Source organism: Rhinolophus hipposideros, assembly GCF_964194185.1.
Source record: "Rhinolophus hipposideros genome assembly, chromosome: 26".
Taxonomy (NCBI): Eukaryota; Metazoa; Chordata; class Mammalia; order Chiroptera; family Rhinolophidae; genus Rhinolophus; species Rhinolophus hipposideros.
In genome coordinates, this window is record NC_138072.1 from 22,355,869 (window position 1) to 22,378,379 (window position 22,511).

At 36.2% G+C, this 22,511-nt stretch overlaps 1 protein-coding gene and 1 pseudogene across 2 annotated transcripts in view; one reads left to right on the forward strand and one right to left on the reverse strand.

Moving 5' to 3' along the window:
- Nucleotides 1-22,511, forward strand: part of LYST (lysosomal trafficking regulator) — a 158,649-nt gene that overhangs the window by 88,162 nt on the left and 47,976 nt on the right. The window contains exons 26-34 of the mRNA XM_081039232.1: nucleotides 166-396; nucleotides 1,960-2,126; nucleotides 2,801-2,950; nucleotides 7,777-7,965; nucleotides 10,238-10,416; nucleotides 13,800-14,006; nucleotides 20,026-20,202; nucleotides 20,739-20,815; nucleotides 20,955-21,143. Coding sequence (XP_080895358.1) covers nucleotides 166-396; nucleotides 1,960-2,126; nucleotides 2,801-2,950; nucleotides 7,777-7,965; nucleotides 10,238-10,416; nucleotides 13,800-14,006; nucleotides 20,026-20,202; nucleotides 20,739-20,815; nucleotides 20,955-21,143 — 1,566 coding nt within the window. The remainder of the gene's footprint in view (nucleotides 1-165; nucleotides 397-1,959; nucleotides 2,127-2,800; nucleotides 2,951-7,776; nucleotides 7,966-10,237; nucleotides 10,417-13,799; nucleotides 14,007-20,025; nucleotides 20,203-20,738; nucleotides 20,816-20,954; nucleotides 21,144-22,511) is intronic.
- On the reverse strand, nucleotides 11,372-13,549 carry LOC308493228 (small ribosomal subunit protein uS8-like; annotated as a pseudogene). Its single transcript has 2 exons — nucleotides 13,532-13,549; nucleotides 11,372-11,798 (listed from the first exon to the last, which is right to left on the reverse strand). The product of its transcript is annotated as a small ribosomal subunit protein uS8-like (transcript).

A 22,511-nucleotide genomic window follows, 5' to 3' on the forward strand; every position in this document is an offset into this window, starting at 1 on the left:
TGCAGGGGTCTGTGATCTAAAAAAAGTTAAGAATCTTTGCTCCCCATGTTTATTTTTTACAGCTTCAGAATCAGGTAAACAAAACGGCCATATTGCAATCAGTTTTCCTTATTTTCTTGGTTAAGTAATTCTAACATGCTCTTAATTGTGTATTATTTATTATAGACTTGATCTGGAAGATGTGAAAAACATGGGACTTTTTCAGAAGTGGTCTGTCATTCCTATTCTGGGACTAATAGAGAACTCTCTATATGACAACATGCTCTTGCATAATGCTCTTTTACTTCTTCTCCAAATATTGAATTCTTGTTCGAAGGTAGCAGATATGTTGTTGGATAATGGTCTACTCTACGTGTTATGTAATACAGTAGCAGCCCTGAACGGATTAGAAAAGAAGTAAGTTTTAAATTGTTATTTAAAACTACATCTGACAAATACTTTGGAAGGGAAAACTTTAGTAAGAGGTTATGGTAAAGCATCTGATTTTTGATAATATTTTCAAAGAACTTCTTTCTTACAAAACTGATTGAATTAATTAAATTAAATTTGAAGGGGCATATTTTCAATCATTTTCAACAAAATTTAGTTAACAGAAACTGTATTTATATGACCTACTTATAGGTACTTAGAACTTGAAGACAAGTTGAATAAGTTTAGCAGTCCTGAAATATACTTACCAAACTTCCAATAAGTCTTATAAAAATTATTATCTCTATAGGAATAGGAAATTGAGGATTAGAGAGATAGTAAGTTGGTGAAGATCACACAGCTAGTAAATAGCAGAGAACCTGAGATTGAACACTTACTTCAAAAGCCTATGCTTTGACTCACTGTGCTGTCCTACTTTTAGCATACTGCAGCACTGTCTACTGCCAAAACTTAATTTCTAATTGCTGAGCAATTAGAAATTGCTGCCCACAACATTGAATAACAGCTTTAAAAAATAAGATTACATTTTTATTTGAATTTTGTGTCTTTGATGTTTGCATTTATGATGTACAGTGTAACATTTTTATTAGCATAATGTTAAAATATAAATCTCCAGAAGCACCATTTTATGGCATGGTCAAGCATTAAATACTATCTTGCAGAGAAGATAGAGCATATCCTTGGCGATACTTAGGCCAAAGAGGTTCTATGAGTACAAGAGAGACTCCTTGCACTCAGCTCAGTTCAATTCTATATGCTAGACATATGAGAAATACAAAATATTGTATTTCCTAAAACGCTTAGTCTTGATTACATTACAATACATTAAGTTGGTAGAACTTGGGAAGAGTGCCTGCAGGCGTCTTCTAGAATTAGTTTGTTGTTTTTATAAATAATATGAGACTCTATTAATTGACCCAAACAATTGCCATTTCTAACTCTTGTTTGATTTGGAAAAAGTAAATGGAGATTAGTATTTATGCTTAATATCATACACCGAGGTAAATTATCAAGGTTAAAAATTGAGGGACAGAAGTAACTAATTCATATGTATTAGGTATTTAAAAGTGATTAATATATATTCAAATCTATTATTTCTTTGAGTCCTTAAAATAACTATAATTTGTATAAGTGAGATTCAGAGAGGTTAATTAATTGATTTAAATTCATCTTCTCTGCAAAGCCTTCTCAGAATGTTCTGCTCACACCTACAATCCCCACCGTTAGTGTGGGTTAGCAGCCTGCCTGTGATTTCCCACAGTATCTTGTATTAACCCCTGATGTTACACTTTCTACCATTTACTGTTTATAGTTATCTCTTTACTTGTCTGCTCCTCTGCAAAACAAACTGTTTGACAGGAGTCAAAGCATGCCTTCCTATTTATATTTCTAGCGTGCATTTCATATTACTTGCCATAGAGTAAGCATGAATAAATGTTGAATGAATGCATGCATGCATGAATGACTGCTGGTAGAACAGGGATTTAAACCTGTTCTCTTTGCCTTAAATCACTTGTTCTTTTTCTTTAGCATTCCTTTGAATGAATACAAATTGCTTGCTTGTGATATACAGCAACTTTTCATAGCAGTTACAATTCATGCCTGCAGCTCCTCGGGCATACAATATTTTAGAGTCATTGAAGACCTTATTGTACTGCTTGGATATCTTCAAAATAGCAAAAACCAGAGGACACAAAGTAAGATTGAATTTTTATGGAGTTTGGGGGGAGTTGTGTCGAGTCAAAAATGTTATTTGAACCTAATCTCTTTCTTCTTGGAGACTATTTTACTGAAAGTTTATACTTATTTTTGTGCTGATATTTATCAGCTTTAAAAAGAAGCCTCCTTAAGTGGCAAAAAGAAAAAAAAAGTGATGCCTTTTTGTAATTAGTAGCTGGCAACATATCATTCAAAGAAGCTGCTGATTTCTCATACCAAATAGAATTAAAAGGCTTATGTTGAATAATAATGCCCTTTAGTTTTATTTAATGGCAAATATTAATGTGACTATGAAACAGAAAAATGTGAGAATTTCTGGTTAAACTTTTGTCTTATATATTAAAAACTTGTTCTTTAAAACAATTATATAAAATGAAATACATTTGTGGACTGGTATTTTTCCATTAAATTTTTTATAGCGACCATTTGGAAATTTGCTTTAAAATTGCTTGTAAAAACAGTTTAAAAAAAGGTTGTTGTGCTCGCTTCGGCAGCACATATACTAAAAAAAATGTTTGTTACCATCAAGAACCATGCTGATTAGCAAGTTTTAATTTATGACAATTTAGATATTGCATGAATATAAACATAATTCAATAAAAATATTGACAGCCACATAGCTTGAAAACACTCTAGTATCTGCTGTTTTTAGATATGGCTGTTGCACTACAGTTCAGAGTTCTCCAGGCTGCTATGGAATTTATAAGGACCACTGCAAATCATGACTCCGAAAACCTTACAAATTCATTCCAGTTACCTTCTCCTCATCAAACAGTATTTCAAAAGCGGAAGAGCATTGCTGGTGAGTATTGAAATAATATTTTAATAAGTACAAATTGAAGGTAGCTTGGCTTTCATATTTTCTGATGCTATTCACGTTTTTAAAGTATGATTTTAAAAGTTAAGCTATAAAATTTGAGAAATTTTTCCTCCCAGAAGAAACTGTTCTACTGCTTTCTTTTCAGTGCTGTTCTTATTTAATTATCTCTTGAGTACCTGCCATGTGCTAAGCAGTGTGTTAAATGTTGAAGATACAGTGATTTAAAGAAACAGAGGCAGAATCTGCCCTTGCAGAGATTATAAAATAGTAGAGAAATGTAGAAGTTGGGAATCAAGACTCTGACAGGGCAACCCAATTTACGTCAAGAGGTAGGGAAGTCTCTGAGGAGGTGAGATTTCAATATGGCCCCAAAGGATGGAAAGGAGTGAACAAGGTCAGAGGACGGTGTTACAGGCAGAAGGAGCGGCTTCCATGGGGGTTCCGGAGGGAGAAAGCAAGGCTTGCTCGGGGAACTGGCAGAAGCTGTTGGCTGGAGTGTAGCGCTGGGTGAGAGTGGACGTGTGAGGCTGCACCTGTGGCATGGGCACGTGACCACAGAGGCTATGTTAGGAGTTTAGACTTCATCCTGATGGGACCTCATCAAAGGTGCTTAAGTAGGTGGCATGACATAGTCAGATGTTCATTTTCTATAGACCACTGTGGCTCCTGTGTGGAGAGTAGATTAGAGGTGAGTACAAAAAATGGGGGGAGGGGGGTGTCCAGGCAGGAGGCTATTGCCATAGTCAAGGTAGGGGACAGTGGTGGCTCAGATGTGGTTAGAACCACACACGATATCAGGGCTTACTGTGAATTAGTACATAGCATCAAATAGTAAGTATTAATACTGTTAGACTTCCTTATTTTTTCTACCAAATCCGCTATGCCCTTTATACTTTATACGCATGATGCGGAAAGATAGCATAACACACCCTCCTGTATGTATCTATAAGGTACACACACATATGCATATACATGGTATATGTATGGGTATGGGTATATATGTACACACACGTGTCTCCAAACAGAGCGTTTGCGAAATTGTTGGACATTTAATCACTGTCACAGCCTTACAGGCTCTTAAATCCAAACCTGTCTTCTACTTATGTTAAACTACTTCATTGTATTTAGTGCTATGCCGAATTTTGAAACCATGTGAAAAACTCATCTGTAGAGAAAAGCTATTAAATATACGTAGTTTGGCAGTCGTATTTAGATTATGCTAAATAAAAGCTTATGTAAATAGAACTTCTAAAACACCCACATTGCCCCTCTCTAGCCTTCCTTCATTTGGCATCTGAACACAGTCTCTCCCCTTGAGCTGCTTTCCCCGTCACCCCCTTTTGTTCAGGCAGAACTCCATCTCGTACCAAGCCTGGCAGCACTGCTGTCTTTCCCACGTGCCAGTCTGGGCACCTTTCCTCTGCAGGATTCCTGACATGATTCGTGACCGTTTAGATGGCAGTCACCCTTGGCTGTATGAGAATGTACGCCTTTCCCACTTTCTTTCTTGTTGATATCACTCACTCGCGTCCATTTCTTCTCTGCCTCTATCCCCAGGTCCCTCCCTGGTCATCTCTACGTCAGTGTGTGCCTGGGCCACACAGGAGCCCCTCTGCTGTTTTCTGTGCTCTGTGGTGTCTAACAGGCCATCCACACTCTCTTCAGATACTAAGTAGCATTTTTATCACCTAGGGCCTCAGAACTTTGCTTGGCTGCAAGTTTATTTGTCTGAGCCATCTTTAAGTGGATAATGGACATTTAGTCCTTTATACCATTTTCCTGTTTTTCTGACTCCTGTGGTTTCCTTTTCACTCTTAAGTCAATGCTATTGCTGTAAACCCTATGACGCTTGTAGAATCCCACCAGTTTTGCACTTGATAAAAGACCTTAAAAGTCCTGCAGTCCAGCCTCCTCATTTTACAGATCCTCTGAGACCTAGAATTAGAGGCTGCTGGACCAAGGACACCTACGCTCTTCCCTTTGTGTTCGGCACCATTCGCATCTACTCACACCAGGTCTGTCCCGTCTGTAGGGCCCATCTCTCTAGGTCTCTCCCAAGAATTCTTCCTGTTCTAAATACTGCTTTATTTAAGTTCTGTCTTTGTGCGCACAGTTTACACAATGCCTCTTTATATTACTTTGTAATTCCTTCCTTCTTGTTTTACTTATGTAAAACAAGGGAATGACGCGTCTTGTTTCTTCACTGTTAGTGAAAAGTATATTGGCTTTGTCCCCTATGGGTACGAAAGATCCAAAGCAAGAAGCCGCTCTGCTTCTGGGTCTATTTGTTCTTCATATGGAAGTGACTAAGGGATTTCTGTTGCTGGTTCCATCATTTAGATGATGAACTGTCCCTTCAGAGATTTAAAACAAGCTCTTCTCATTAATGTGGGGTGGCTTTTTCCTAAATAGACTTAGCATTTATTGAAAACTGCTGAGACAGGTGCCACCTTCAGCCCCACTGCCGCCCCCTGCTGGAAGCACCTCCAGCAGGAGGCGTGGGGACAGCCAGCACCTGCAGCTTCCATTGGGGCCACACCATGTTCTTGGAGCAGACAGATTTCCTCAGACTGGGAACCCCAGTACACCCGTGGCTGGGACCCAAGTTTCTTCAGCAGCGCTTTCGTCAGATCTGGGCGTCCAGTCCTGTTAGCGGAGTTAGATACTATTTATTGCCAGATTAATCTTCTTACTGCCTGGCTCATGTACCACTCTTCTGCTCAACAGCCCTGATGGGTCTCTACTACCCAGTGAACAAAGCACCGATTTCTTAGCCTCTGTCTCCTTTTTGGTAGAGATTTACAAGAGAAAGAATTCTACCTAAATGGTATGATACTGTAGCTTCTGTTTGTAAACTGGTTTCTGTTTTCAATCAATATTATAGACATCGTTCCATATACTGTAAATATTCTTTATGTTTAATGAATACATAATAATCTATTGTATTGATTTGCCATGATCGTCTTTTGTTATCTTTATCAATAAACAAAGGTATATTTTTTCACTTTTTTGTTTTTGCTATTATAAACAGGGTAGCAATGTACATTCTTTTACATGTATTTTTTGACTGCTTATGAATATGACAAGCTTTACACATCACCTTGTTGCATGAAGCTAGAAGTAGCCTTTGGGTATTATATAAAATGCTACATATACATTTAAACTGTAATAAATAAATAAATAAATAATAAATGTCGTATTATTATTGACATACGCATGAATTTCCTTTATATTTCAACCATTAATAACAGTACCCACTACTAACAACTTTTGATTCTTTATATGAGAAAGGCATTATGTTTTATGTCCATTATTTTATCTAATCCGCAGAACAACCTCTTTATCCATTCTCCCAACCATCACCCATATTGACTGAGCATCAGCCATGTACCAGTTACCATTTTATCTGCTCTCATGGAACTTACATTGTCCTGGATAAAATGGTCAATAAGCCTGTAAACACATGTATTTAATATAGTGTCAGATGGTGACAAATACCGACCTGTGGGGTAGGCTTTATTTTACTTTCTAATCCACATCTTACACATGAGGAAACTGCGGCTTAGAAAGGAGTATGCTCGAGGCCGCACCAGTGCAGCGTGACATCACAGCCTGACAGCTGAAATACCCCTAGTTTTCCCAGTATGCAGCACTGCAAACCACCATTTCCTTCGTCAGTACAGGGCTGTGCCTCTGAATTGTGACTGTCAGCTGCTGATACAGAGGAAAGCTGTCAGAGAGGTAGACGCTAGGAAGAATCTTCTTAAACTAAGGACATAGTCTAACAGTATTATTCTTGAATATATCACGGATATGAGTTTTTTCTTTTTATTTGCTTCGTTTTGTCTCAGAGGTGACCCTACCCACCGAAATGTATACACTGATTAAAAATACTGATACTTAAAATATTGGGCAGTCTAAAATGCTACTAAAATATTTAAATATCTTGCAGGATGAGTCATTAAAGCCTATCATATTTTAGTATATGTAAGTAATGTGTATAGAGGCTGTTTATGGAAAATGATACATGTTTTCATAATTTAAAACAAAGGTTCAATTCCAATGAAGGGTCCCACAGTTCCTTACCTGCCAAGACGCCATTTTCGTTCCTACGGTCAACTTCCGATTCCCTTCTCCTTCAGTCCACTAAGTCAAGACTCATTCCCCCCGTGTTCTCCTGGATCCGCTACCTGTGTGGTACCTCTCGGAGCAGGTGCAGTAATGGTGCAGGAACCCTGATCCTACCTGTTCAATCTGAGGAAACATTTCTCAGGAAATTCTTTTGTAGGATTGACTCCTAAGTGATGCAAATCATTTCATTTCTACTATGTCACTACCTTCACTTTTCAAAACTACTTCATAAAATTCAACAATGGTAATTATCCAGAAATGATCATGTTCTTACTAAAACACAATGTGCTTTAAAAATCGATTAATTATTTTGGAATACAAGGAAGTGAAACAGTATTTCAAAATATTTTGTCAAAGCATTCTGAAGTACTTACATATAAGCTTCTAATTCATTGAATTTTTCAGGAGACGCAAATTTTGCCGAATGATAGCCACCCTAGTAGGCTGTCACTAGCTCCAGCATTCTTATTTAGGATTTTGAAATCAGAAGTACTGTTGCACTTCTTCAAAGAGGGAAAAACATCACTTTCTCTTAATCACTCTCTTTCCTTTGTACGAATTAACTTTGTATTAAATAAGGTTCTTTTCATGGTCTGATAATCAAAAGGTTACAGCAAAAAATAGTTTCCTTATCCTTGTAACTCTGGCATTTGATGTTTTGATTTATATATTTGAAGGTCCTCGAAAATTTCCCCTTTCTGAAACTGACTCTCTTCTGATGAAAATGCGTTCTGTGGCGAGCGATGAACTTCACCTGATGATGCAACGGAGAGTGAGCCAGAACCCTGTCCAGGCGACCGAAACGGAGCTTGCCCAGAGGCTGCAAAGGCTCACCATCTTAGCAGTTAACAGGGCTGTTTATCAAGGTAGGACGAGAGAATATGTGCCTGCCTAGATATTGAATTGAAAGGAAAATAATTGAAGAGGGAACTGAATAGTTTTCATATTTGTTAACAGTATTACTTTTTCATTCTTAACATCCATGCTATTAAAAAATTTTTCTTATTTGGAGTTAATAGTCTTGAATAAAAATCCATTCTTCAATGTGTTACATGTTGGCCTAGATTGAGAATACAGTCAATCTATTTGTTCTTTTACCTTTTCTTTGAAGTTTTGTCTCCCCCCCTTATCCACAGGGGATATGTTCCAAGACCCCCATGGATGCCTGAAACCGCAGATAGTACAAACCCTATATACACTATGTTTTTTCCTATACATATATACCTTTTCACTTAAAGGAAGCACTTCACAGCTTCTCTTTGGTATATCTGAATTGCAAATATCACTACTCTTGAGCTTTGGGGCCACTATTAATAAAATAAAGGTGACTTGAACACAAGCACTATGATACCAAGACACATGAACTGATAACCAGGATGGTTACTAAGTGACTAATGGGTGGGGAGTTTATACAGTGTGGAGACGCTGGACATTCACGTCCCGGGCAGGATGCGGGAGATAGCATCACGCTACTTGGAATGGTGTGCAATTTAAAACTTATGAATTGTTTATTTCTGGAATTTTCCATTTAATATTTTTGGACCTCAGTGGTTGTGGTTAACTGGAACCATGGAAAGTGAAACCTCAGATAAGGGGGAACTACTATAAGCATAGATTCACATGTCGTTATTGAGAAATATTACAGAGAGATCTTATGTACCTTGTACCCAGTGTACCCCAACGGACCTAGTACCCAATGTACCCTAACGGACCTAGTACCCAGTGTACCCCAACGGACCTAGTACCCGATGTACCCCAACGGACCTAGTACCCAGTATACTCCAATGGGCCCTGTACTCAATGTACAGGATCCTGAAAAACTACGAACATCACACCAGGATATTGAAATTGATACAGTCAAGAAACAGAACATTTCCATCCATAGGCATCCCTTATGTTGCCTTTTTATAGTTATAACCACTTTTCCCATCCCCCACCCCTTCCTTAGTCTCTGGCAACCTCCAAAATCTGTTCTCCATTTCCATTTTCATCATTTCAAGAATGTTACATAAATGGAATTATAAAGAATGTAGCCTTGGCTTTTTTCACTCAGCATAATTTTCTGGAGAGCCTTCCTGGTTGTTGCATTTTTTTGTTTTTGCTGAGTAGTGTTCCATAGTATGGATGTACCAGACTCACCTGTTGAAAGACCATCTGGGTTGTTTCCAGTTTTTGGCTCTTACAAGTAAAGCTGCTATAACACTTACATGAAGGTTTCTGTGTGAACATAAGTCTTAATCTTCCTGGGATAAATGCCCAGGAGTGTAATTGTTGAGTTGTGTGGTAGTGTGTGTTTTGTTCTTGTTAAGAAACTGTCAAACTTTTCCAGAGTAAATGCATAACTCTACATTCCTACCAGCAATGCATGAGAGATCCAGGTTTTTTCACATCTTTACCAGTATTTGGAGTTGTTACTATTTTTAATTTTAGCCGTTCTGATAGATGTGTAGTGATACCACATTGTGGTTTCAATTTGCAGTTCTATAGTGGTTAATGATTTATATATTTATACATAAAATGTTCTATTTAGAGCAACCACTAAAAAGCTATGCAAACAAACACACTCAAAAGCACTATTGATAAGTTAAAATGGAATTTTAAAAAATGTTCCAATAACCCCAAGAAGGCAAGAAAAAGAAAACAGTAATTGTTGATCACTAGGAAAACATAATATACCCAAGATTTTAAAAAAAACACACACACAAAAACAACTTTTCTAAATCATATTTGGAGCAACTGGCCCCAGGCTAAACTCTGAAATGGAACCATTTTTATCACATACACAGCTTTAATGGAATAGTGTATGCAGTGAAACAACTTTGCATATCTGGCCAGTGGTCATCACGTGGTCTTCATGTCTGACTTGTACCAGAACCTCATGGCTTTAACAATTTTGCACTTTAATTCTTCTTCATTAGTAAAAGAAATCCTTAATTTAGAATTGCATGACTTATGTGTGTTTAAATTTCTTCATTGTTGTAGGTGCATTCACTTTCTCTAGTGTATTCGACATCTAATACATTTGTATTGTGACAACTGAAATAGTAATTGCATGGAATATTTTTAACAGCATCGTTACATTTGCAATGACTAGGTATCGGTGCTTTGACTAATTTTTTGTCTTTTTTTGTAATTCAGTCTTTAATCCAGACATTATTGACATTTTGAGTACTCCAGAAAATGTCACTCAAAGCAAGACCTCAGTTTCCCAGACTGAAATTTCTGAAGAAAATATTCATCATGAACAGCCTTCCGTTTTCAATCCATTTCAGAAAGAAATATTCACGTATCTAGTAGAAGGATTCAAAGTATCTATTGTAAGTAAGTTTATTAAATGGAGAATGTTTATTCATACAAAAGGAGTACAGGTTTCATGTGTCTGTATTATGTTTTCAAAATCATATTTCTACTCTCACAAGGTTTACTGAAACTCAGATAAATTGAATTTTAATAATGGAGAAATATATATTGCTGATTTACCCTCTTCAAAAGGAGTCACTTCGTGCAGCATTGGTTTTTAAGTCTGTAACCTGAAAGCCATTTTCTAATATTGTAGTTTAAGTAAGAGCAGCATCAGAAAAGAGTCAGGCTTTAGTGAGTTCTATGATAGTTTAAATTCATAACCTATTTTTAAAGTACTTTATTTGTAGCTACTTACTCTTGAATTATTACTATGAATTATTATGAAGTTTAGATCTGGGTTTAAACGTATCCAACACCTTCAAAATTATATAGAGAATTATATAGAGAATCCTGACAACTGTCAGGCTTCATTTATCACTGACTTACTTGGGTTTCCATGGGTCGCTCAGTGTTAACCATAGGGGACCAGTCAGTCAGCACACTCCACAGATACCAAAGGCCAACCTATTCTTGCAGAACTCATAAATCATGACTCTGCCAATCTCTAAATCTAAACTAGATGGTGGTGTCTGCAGGTTCCACTTAGAACTGAATCATTCACGCAGGGCCCTTAGGACCAGGAGTAATTGGAGAGCCATTTCCAAAACTCAGAATAAACTCTGAAATGTGCTGAAGCCAGTTTTAAACTAGATACAGGAGATTTGATCAGCATTGGGTTAGCCTTAGTGGGACCCAGTTGAAAAGGCTTATTTGGTTATTTGTTAGGGACTAATGGTGGTCAGTTTATATGCAGTTCTTACTTTGTGACTATTATACTCAATATTTTAGTACTAAGACAAGTCTTTATTATGAATACTTTTCTTTTCTTTTTCCATTGAGGCATTTCATTTACACATATGTATTACATCCCTAGAAAAAGAATCCCAGGTTTTCCCTCCTGTGTGTTTTCGTCTTGCTTCTGCGTGGTCCATGATGCCCACTGAGGTTGTCAGTGCAGTGAAACCAAACTGGCGGGACAAGAGCAGGATGGTCTGCCATTTTTCTACATCTCTGAGTTGTGCATCAAATCTGGGCCTGATCACTGTACACTTCTTTAACCTGCCCATGAGGTTCACAACAATTTTCCCAGCCCTGTGATCATCAATGATTTCAAATTCGCCCATGTAACCATGCTTCAGCATCATGGTTAGAAACTGGATGATGACCTTGTAGCACGGCCTCATAAGAACCTGGAGTTTGCCTCTCTTTTCGGCATTATTTATGCTCTTGAGAGCATCAGCCAGGACACTCACGTGTACCACTATGCTGCACGGAATGATGGCGGAAAGAGCTGAATCTTTTTTATATTGCAAACTCAGTGTGGGCTTATCTACTATTGTTCTTTGATGGTTCTTTTTTTTTTTTTTTGAGTTTAAAATTTCCAAGCCCTAGGTAATTTTTTTGACCTTTATTAATTTTATTGGGGTGACATTGGTTAATAAAATTATATTGGTTTCAAGTGTACAATTCTATAATACATCATCTATATATCATGTGCTCACCACTCAGAGTCAGTTCTCCTTCCATCACCATGTATTTGACCCCCTTTGCCCTCTTTACCACTCCCCCTCCCCCCTTATCCTCTAGTAACCACTAAATTATTGCCTGCGTCTATTAGTTTTTGTTTGTTTGTTTGTCTTGCACATTTGTTACTTTCAGTTTTAGATCCTACATATGAGTCAAGTTCATATGGTTCTCAACTTTTTCTGTCTGATTTATTTTGTTTAGCATGATAATCTCAAGATCCATCCATATTGTCACAAATGAAATATTTCATCGTTTCTTATAGCCGAGCAGTATTCCATTGTATATATGTACTACATCTTTTTTTATCCAATCATCTATTGAAGGACATTTTGGTTGTTTCCATGTCTTGGCCACTGTGAATAATGCTTCAGTGAACACAGGGGTACATATATCTTTACGGATACATGTTTTCAGATTTTTTGGGTAGATACTCAGAAGAGAGATTACTTGGGTCATATGATAATTCTATTCTTAATTTTTTGAGGAATCTGCATACTGTTTTCTATAGTGGCTGCACCAGTTTACATTCCTACCAGCAGTGTATGAGGGTTTTTTTTTTCCCCACAACCTCTCCAACACTTGTTATTACCTGTCCTGTTGATAATAGCCATTCCAACAGGTGTGACTTGGTATCATTGTGGTTTTGGTTTGCATTTCCCTAATAGCTAGTGAAGCTGAGCATTTTTTCATGTATCTGCTGGCTATTTGCATGTCTTCTTGGGAGAAGTGTCTGTTCAGGTCCTCTGCCCATTTTTTAATTGGATTGTTCTCTTATTGAGTGGATATTAGCCCCTTATCGGAGGTGTTGTTTGCAAATATCTTCTCCCATTCAGTTGGTTGCTTCTTTGTTTTGTTGATGGTTTCTTTTGCTGTGCAGAAGCTTTTTAGTTTGATATAGGCCCATTCATTTATTTTTGCTTTTACTTCCCTTGTGTTGGAGGTCAAATTCACAAAATGTTCTCTGAACCCAAGGTCTGTAAGTTTAGTACATATGCTTTCTTCTATGCAATTTATTATTTCAGATCTTACATTTAGGGCTTTGATCCATTTTGAGTTGATTTTCGTATATGGTGACAGATAGCAGTCTATTTTCATTCTTTTGCATGTGGCCCTAGGTAATTTTTTAAGTGGGTTAGGGCTTAATTATGGTGAATAACATAAAATGTACTATTTTAACCATTTTTAAGGGCACAATTCAGTGGTGTTAAGTACATTCACACTGTTGTACAACCATCACCACCATCCATCTCCACAACTTTTTCATCTTCTCAAACTGAAACTCTGCCCCTTAAACAGTAACTCCCTATTACCTCCTCCTCTCTCCTCTGATAACTACTATTCTACTTTCTGTCTCCATGAATTTGTCTTTCTAGATATTTCATGTGTTATTATAATACAGTATTTCATACAGTATTTGTCCTTTTGTGTGTGGCTTATTTCATTTAGCATTATGTTTTCAAGTTCCTACTTAAGGCTGAATAACATCCCCTTCTATGTGTGGACCACATTTTGTTTATCCATTTGTCCAGCAGTGCACATCTGGATTGTTTCCACCTTTTTGCTGTTTTGAACAATGCTGCTGTAAACATTGGTGTATATCCATCTCTTTTAAACATCCTTCGTATGACTATATATGTCTATAATTGAGACTGTTATTAAAAATCCAGAATAAAACATGTTGTATGATCCTCTTCAGGGCTGTGTTGAGGTTAGTATATTGCTTACGATCCTAATTCCTTCTGATTCTAATTCCTTCCTGTTTTGGTTTAAGGGTTCAAGTAAAACGAGTGGTTCCAAGCAGCAGTGGACTAAGATCTTATGGTCGTGTAAGGAAACCTTCCGGATGCAACTTGGGAGACTGCTGGTGCATATTTTGTCACCAGCCCACCCTTCACAAGAGAGAAAGCAAATTTTTGAAATAGTTCGTGAACCAAATCATCAGGAAATACTACGAGACTGTCTTAGCCCAAATCTGCAAGTAAGTATCTCAGTATTTCATAAGTAAAAACTATTGGTGTACAAATTTGTAGAAAACAAGATTGTAGAAAACAAGAACTGAAATTAAATTGTATTTTCATGCTAAACATCATAGTTTTCTTACCAAATATCACCTGAAGTCTTTCTTCAGATGCTCTATACCAGATTCAATTTGACCTCTGTTTTTTTTCCATTCCATTTCCAGTGCTTAAAAAAGTTCTGTATATAAGTTCTTACAAGATCCATTGCAGTTTTTTACTAAATCTTGAAGTGTTTTCTTTAAGAACTATTTGGAGACTTTTTTTTAATTAAATTTATTGGGGTGACAATTGTTAGTAAATTTACATAGATTTCAGGTGTACAATTCTGTATTACATCATCTATAAATCCCATTGTGTGTTCACCACCCAGAGTCAGTTTGGAGACTTTTTTTAAAGCACTGTATTATCCATGAAGCATCTATACTGAATAGCTCAAATAATAGTACATATGACATATTAAAAATATTTACAGTAAATTAAAATAGGAAAACATTTGTTGATCATTTGGAATGATCAAAACCAAAATACTTAAAAGAATTTTGCAGTCTATAAGTCCCATCACTTCAAGAGTGATAGATGGAGAGTTTAAATAATACAACCATTTTAGAGAGCTATTTAGCAGTTTCTTTTACAGTTAAATACACACTTAACCTGGAACCCTAAAATTACATTTTTTGGTATTTACCGAAGAGAAATTAAAACATATGTTCATAAAAAGATTTGTGCAAAAATATCCATGGCAGCCTTTCTACTAATAGCCCAAAACTGGAAATAGCCCACATGTCTGTCAACAGAAGAATGTATAAACAAATTGTGATATATTTATCCAATAGAATATTATACAGCAATAAAAGGGAACAGACGACTGATACACCCACCATGATGGATTAGGCTCAAAAACATTGTGTTGGCGAAAGGGATAGCCAAACACAAAAGAGTGCACATTCATAAAGCCCAAGGACAGGCAAAATTAAGATATAGTGATAGAATTTAGGACAGTAGTTGTCTCTGAGGAGGAGGCAGTGAGAAGGGACATTGAAAAGGGGCATTAGGAAACTTTCTGGGGTAATAAAAATGTACTGTATCTTGTTTTGGGTAGTGGTTACATGGGTGTATGCAGTTGTCGAAACTCATAGAAACAAACCCTTAATATCTGTAGGCTTTATTACATGTTAATTATATCCCTATAAATAAAGTAATAAATGATATATAAGAAAAAACAGGTATCCCTTTTTAATACTTGGAAAACCCAGATGTTTCATTTCATAGTAGGAACCAAAAGGTTATAGTTTTTTTATGTGTGTTTTTTTTTTTAGAAAATAACATGTAATAATGTAATAGATATCTAAAAAGTAAGTGTCACTTCAAAACTGTAACCTTTTGCTGAAGCTGAAGCAAAAGGTTCCAGTTTTGAAGTGACACTTCTAGGTACTCTTTCCATTATCAACGCGTCTCAAGTGCATGAGAGGCATTGTCTTCCCTTTGCTGAGGCAGAAGCACAACCAGCCCCATGGTCCTTTGATGGAGAATTTGAAGTGGTCTTTCATTCCTTCACAGCCAGCAAAGGTGCCATCCATCAAAATCCAACCCTGGTGTAACAGTCCTCTCTTCCCCACACCAGCTTCCCTCCTCTGCTCCTCCATTTCTTTCAGTGGTGTTTTTATCGATTACTGCCTGAAACACTGCGACTGTGTGACTGTTTCTTCTCTCTTGAATTCATTTTATCACCAAGGCCAGGCATTTATTTAACCGGTCTATCTGTATGATTTACACCCATCCTTGTTCAGACTGCTACCCCTTATGCTTGGATTACTACAATAGCCTCCTCTCCACCTCAAGAACAAATTACTGTACCTGATTTTTTAAGTTTAGTATGGAAACTTTCAAACATACCCTCAAGTTGGGAGAAACCAAAAAAGAACCCCACATGACCATTACCCAGATTTGATTTTTCTTTGTACTTTTGAAAAAAATGTCAGGTATCAAATCATTTTACCTGTAAATACTTCAGTATGTATCTCTGACCAATAAGCTCTTTTTTAGAAAAACTTATCACACTCAATATTAACAATAATTCCTTATTGTCATCTAAAACCCAGTCAGTGTTTAAAGTTTCCCATATGTCTTATATTTTTTTAATGGTTTGCTTGACTCTGAATCCAAACAAGGCCCACACATTGCATTTGTTTGGTATGTGCTAAATATTTTTAATCTATGGTAATTACCCCCTCAAACCATTTTTCAAACGTCATGTGTTTGGTGATGAAACTAGGTCATTTATTCTGTAGACTTTCCCACATTCTGGATTTGATTGATTGTATCCTTATGGCTCTGTATCCAGAGGCTTGGCTGGATTCCAGTTCTTGGTTTCATATTTGTTTTGGTGTTTTGGGGTTGGTTTTTTTTTTAAAGAATACTAAGAGTGCTTCACATTTCCCATTACATCATAGCTGGAGTCAGAGAATGTCTGTTTGGCCTGCTTTCCAAGAGGGTATCAGCCTGATCCATCCATTACAGAGTTCGTCAGTCTTTAACCTAATCGTTTTGGCTGCCTTTGATAGTTGCCAAAATCTACTTTGTCATTAGAAGTTGCAAATAGGAGATTCTCTAAGTTTCTCATTCCACCAGCGTCTATCAGCTGAGATTCATCTACAGGGAAGAATATTCCCTTATCAACTGTGTGGTACTCTAAATTATAGTCTGTGTAGGAAAGGCAAGATAAATGCCTACTGATTAGTGTTTAGAATACTGAATTGGTGCCCTAGCAACCTCCAGTTTTTGTATTTGTTTTTGTTTCTGAGGTGTCATTATGAGCTCAGGTATTTTTTATAAATTTTATAAATAGTTCAAACTTGTAGTTATTGTTCTGTTTGATATTCAAATTAACACCTGTGTGGGTTCAAATTGTTGTGTTCTTTTAACATGGCCTTTTTAATTTTTAACATGTTAAGTGATTAACTTCCTTGCTTTCCGGCATAGAAGAATGTCCCAGGCTCATCCTGTATATTTATTTCCCAACCTGGAACTAAACTTTTTCTCCAGGGAGCTCCTGTTTTCTTTTAATGAGATAATAGTACTTAGAGACCATACGTCCAGGAATTAGGTACATTCATTTTTATTGGGTTATCATTTCTTGTCAGCCTTTTTAGTGGACAAAGTTAGGAAATATGTATCTTTTTAGAAAAATAAATAAATCATGAGCTCATACTGATGCTTCACTTTTTCTTGGATTTCATTTCTTTGTATTAATGTTGATAATCTTGATTCCTGCTGACAGTAGCATAGTTACTGATTTGCTTTATCTTTCTGTATCTACATATAGGTCACATTTTCATAATACAATGACCAACATTATCACTTATGACAAACCCACTTGACTGTAGTCTGAGGTTTCTTATGGTTCTTTTTGTTCTTAGGATACCACTATGGGTGTACCATGAAAATGTAGTATTGTAAAAGCACTTAAAATAATTTTCTCTATTTGGTTATGCCACCAACTTCAACTAACTAATTAGGTTCATTTTTTTTTTCAATTCGTTTTCTATTTTTACAGATTCCACTGGGTTTTGTTTGCTCTTTTTAATTATGTAAAATGTTTCCAAAATTAAATTGTGAAAATAGCACATTTAGAGAGCTTCTAGCTTTTATCTCTAGGCCCTCCCCTCATTCTGTCCCTTTCCCTGTAGGTAACCACCTTTATTTGTTTATTTCTTTTGGAGATAAAAGCAAATCTGTACAAATACATATACACATACATACACACGAACACACGTACACACATACACACAAATGTATATTATCTCCCCCACTTCTCAACACTAAGAAAGATAGCGGACTATACACACTCTTCTGTACTTTACTTTCTTCAGCTATCAATAGATCCTAGAGATCATTCCACAGCAGTATGCAGAGATCTGCTCCTGCCTTTTTATAGCCACCTACAAGCTATATCCACTTGTAATCTGCCTGATACTTAAAGCCCCAGGTTTCTCTTCTGCTACAACTTGAGTCTGGCCAACTCTCCAGTCTGAAGACCTCCTCTTTTCAGGAGCTTCATCTCTGCTGCAGCCTTTTCACAGCCTGTGTGTCACTGCTGACACGCTGCTTCATTCATGTGTCCTCACAGCACTGAGCGCCTTCTCTCCTCCTCTGTCTCCACGCCCATTCCATCCGTTTGTCCATGTACCCAACTCACTGTGTACCGCCTTCAAAACCTTCCTCCCTTTCTTTAGTCTACTCAACCCTTCCTTCTTAGAAACTTCGTGGAAAATTGTAGTTTTTATACATTTTGGCATTTTATTACTTTCTAAGGATTTGTGTTTAATAGATTCAATTCCTTAAATTAGTTTTTCGAGGACTGAAAACAAGACATCTGGGGTTTTTTTTTTGGCATTGATTCCCAATCACACTTTCTAGTCCCAGGAACTACAATTCATAAGTGATTGATCAAAAAATGTTAAAATGAGGTATTAGAAACAACTTCAGTGTCTAAGAAAATCGTGTTACTTTGGATATTCAGAATGAATAAAAACATTTCTGATAGATTTTCAAGATGATTTTAGAATGTCACTGAATGTTAAACGGAAACATTTTTAGAATTATATTAAGAACCCTGCCTTTAAGACACGCATATGAAATTATTCCAGTCATTTACCATTTCTCTTTATTTGCCAACTCTTCAGGGCTTTTACTCGCAGAGCATCTGTTCAGTTTTCTCTTTTGGTCGGGTAGCAGCTGTCTCCTGACTCATTTAAAATGTTGCATTAAAATGAGCTTTGCTATTTTCATCATTGCATATGTTCATCTTATGCTTCGGGGAAATGACATGATGTGATTCAGCATGTTAATTTAAATATCACCCAAAATGTAATAGTTTCCAAATCTGTTTGTTGACATTTAGTACTGTTCACAGTTTTAAATGCCATAAAGCCAAATGCAGTTCTATTTGTATCAATGCAAATTTTTAAAAAGTGAAATTATGCATGTTTAACTTGTTGGCTGAATTAATGCTAAATAATACAGAATGTACACATAACAATCGGGTGTAATATCGAGAGCATGGGAGGGCCACTTAAAAAATCTTGAATCAAAGTTTGGCATAGATTTATGCTGTGAAGGACAATTGTCATTACCTTAAGTAACAATACTCTAATTTTGTTTCTAGGGTCTGTTCATAAAAGATTGGCTTAAACCAGCCCTTCTCCGGAGACACACATAAAACTGAGAGTTGGCATCTCACTGGTTTTAGAGTTCTCCCTAGGGAGTAGTGAAGGTTTATAAGCTCAGCCAAAGATAGGTTTTCATTCTGGAATTTTTACCAACTTCTATTCTACCAAGCAGAAGTCAGAGGAGAAAGAATAAATAAGCATAACTCACTTACCTTAACGTTTTTAAGAAAAGTTTCCCTTCCAGTTAAGCTTTTCTATGGGAAGAACTAAGATTTATTTTCCCTTATCCCAAGCAAGTTATTCCCCCAAAAGTTTGCTGGCTTTTCTTTTCCTTTACTTCTCTTCCTTCCTTCCTCCCTTCCTTTTCTTCTCTTTTTCTGTTTTTCATTTTACACTGAAAATTTTCAAACATACTAAGAAAAATAGAAAGACTAACATAATGAATAGCATATAACCATCACCCAGATTTAACAGTCATTAATATTTTTATCATATTGTCATCATTTCTTCTTTTTCTGAAGTATTTGAAAATAAATTATAGAAATCATGACATTTTTCAAAAGACGTTTTCTGATATAACCCTAACAACATTACTATACCTAACAAAATCAGCATACTCCCTAATGCCATCGTATATCCAATGCAGAATCAAGTTTCTCAGGTTTCCCCCCAAATGTCTTTTTTCAGCTGACTTATTCAAACCAGCTCTAACCAAATAAATCTAGCAACTTAATTTAATTATTGTTAAATAATTTAAATGTAAGAAACAGAAGTTCTTTATGACTGACAACTTCTGTTCCTTTTTTTAAAGCATGGAGCCAAGTTAGTTTTGTATTTGTCCGAGTTGATCCATCATCACCAAGACGACTTGACTGAGGCAGAACTGGACGCAGCACATCTGCTCATGAATGCCTTAAAGTTCTGTGGCCATAAGTGCATCCCTCCCAGTGCGCCAACACAGCCAGAGCTTCTTAAAATGATCGGAGAGGTGAGTGTGCACCACAGAAACAATTTTCTTAGGAGATCCCCTTGATTGTAATGCAAGAATGATTGAAAGCTTGTTTTTTCTTACAGAGTATCATTGATGATGAATTGAAATGGTAATTTTTTGAATGTTGTTTTCTTACCATGAGAGAACTACCATGTTTATTTTAAGAAATGTTTTTTTCTCTGTGGTCATTCTTATCCATTATCAGTAGCTTTCAGTGAGGGAAAGACTTTTATAGTAACAAGTAAATTGAAACATCAACCTTGAGTCGTGCTGTTCCTTAATGAAAAAGCAAAATAAGGAAGCAAGCAACTAATGCGAGCTCATCAGGTGTGGTACTGGTTAACATTCTGCCCTTGTCCCTGTGACCCCAATTGTGTGGAAACAAAGAATTACGTATTATTTAAGTGGTTAACGTATTTTAATATTCTGGTCTCCTGGGGACAATATTTTTTTCTTTGTTAACTTGGTTTTAAAATTAGCTTGTTGGACTCTGTGCCAGTGTTAAGTAGTACATTCTTATTTAAATCTTTTAGGAACAAAAGAAATATGAAACTGAAGAAGGTTTGAGTAAAGCCACCTGGCAGAAAACGGTTAATAATAATCAACAAAGGTAGGATTATATGTGTTCTGAAAGTCATGTCTTTTAGGAATCCATTAAGTTTCACACATACCTTTAGTTTCAAAGTATGTTTTGATACCCATTTCATGTTCCACATGTGCTTCACTTATGGACAATCTGGTTTGTTTAGTCTTTTTCAGCGTCTCGATTCAAAATCAAAGGATATATCTAAAGTAGCAGCAGATATCACCCAGGCAGTGTCTCTCGCTCAAGGAATTGAGAGAAAAAAGGTGATCCAGCATATCAGAGGAATGTATAAAGTAGATCTGAGTGCCAGCCGACACTGGCAGGAACTTATTCAACAGCTGACACATGACCGGTAAGCAGAGTGGGAGGACATTTCAGGTCATTTGCATGACTATTTTATATACTGATGTTAAATACTGTCTTTATTCTGCAATAAAGATTCATGACATTATTTCATTCGTTTAAATTTTTTAATCATTTGTGATTTAGTTCATCTTGAAAAAAAATCCTATGAGAATTTTTTTTTTTAATTCTCAGGGGGGAAAGCTCTTCCAGGTAGTAAAATCTGTATATTGGTTTGAATTTTAAAATATGATCATAACAAGAAAACAGAGAAATCACTGAAACAGGATAGTTGGGAAATAGATATTTTTCTAGCCAAGATTATAATAATATAATTTAAAACATGCATCACAAATAATGAAAAGAGGGAAATTAAAAGTATTCTCTAAATTTGCTTAAGATAACTGATTAGATTATTTTGATGTATTTTTCAGTTACAGTCAATACATACAATATTACATTAGTTTCAGGTGTGCAGCATATAATTAGACATTTATATACCTTACGACGTGAGGTACTCCATCTGGAACCATACATAGTTATTACAATGTCATTGACTATATTTCCTAAGCTATACTTTACATCCCCGTGACTATTTTTAAAACTGGCAATTTATACTTCTTAATCCCTTTCACCTTTTTTGGCCTAGCCCCGACTCCCATCTCATCTGGCAATCATCAGTTTGTTCTCTGTGTCTATGAGTTTGTTTCTGCTTTGTTTGTTCGTTTTTTGTTTTTTAGATTCCACATATAAGTGAAATAATACAGTATTTGTCTTTGTCTGACTTATTTCACTTAGCATAATATCCTCCAGGTCCATCTATTTTATCATAAATGGCAGTATTTCGCTCTTTTTTATGATTAATACTCTATTGTATATTCGTGTCACGTCTTCTCTATCCATTCATCTGTCAATAGACACTTAGGTTGCCACCATATCTTGGCTATTGTAAATAATGCTGCAATGAACATAGGGATGCATATATCTTTTCGAATTAGTGTTTTTTATATCTTTGGATAAATACCCAGATGTAGAATTGCTGGGTCTTATGGTAGTTAAATTTTTAATTTTTTGAGGAATCTCCATACTGTTTTCCATAGTATCTGCACCACTTTGCATTCCTACCAACAGTGCATGAGGGTTCCCTTTTCTCCACATCCTAATCAATACTTGTTTGTTGACTTATTGATACTAGCCATTCTGACCAGTGTGAGGTAGTATCTCACTGTGCTTTTGATTTGCATTTCCCTGCTGATTAATGATGTTGAGCATTTTTCATGTGTCTGGTGGCCATAAGATAAATGATTAGTATGTTTTTGGGGTGCTAAAACACCCTAATTATTATACACTAAAGTAAATTTCAGGTGAATGAAAGAAT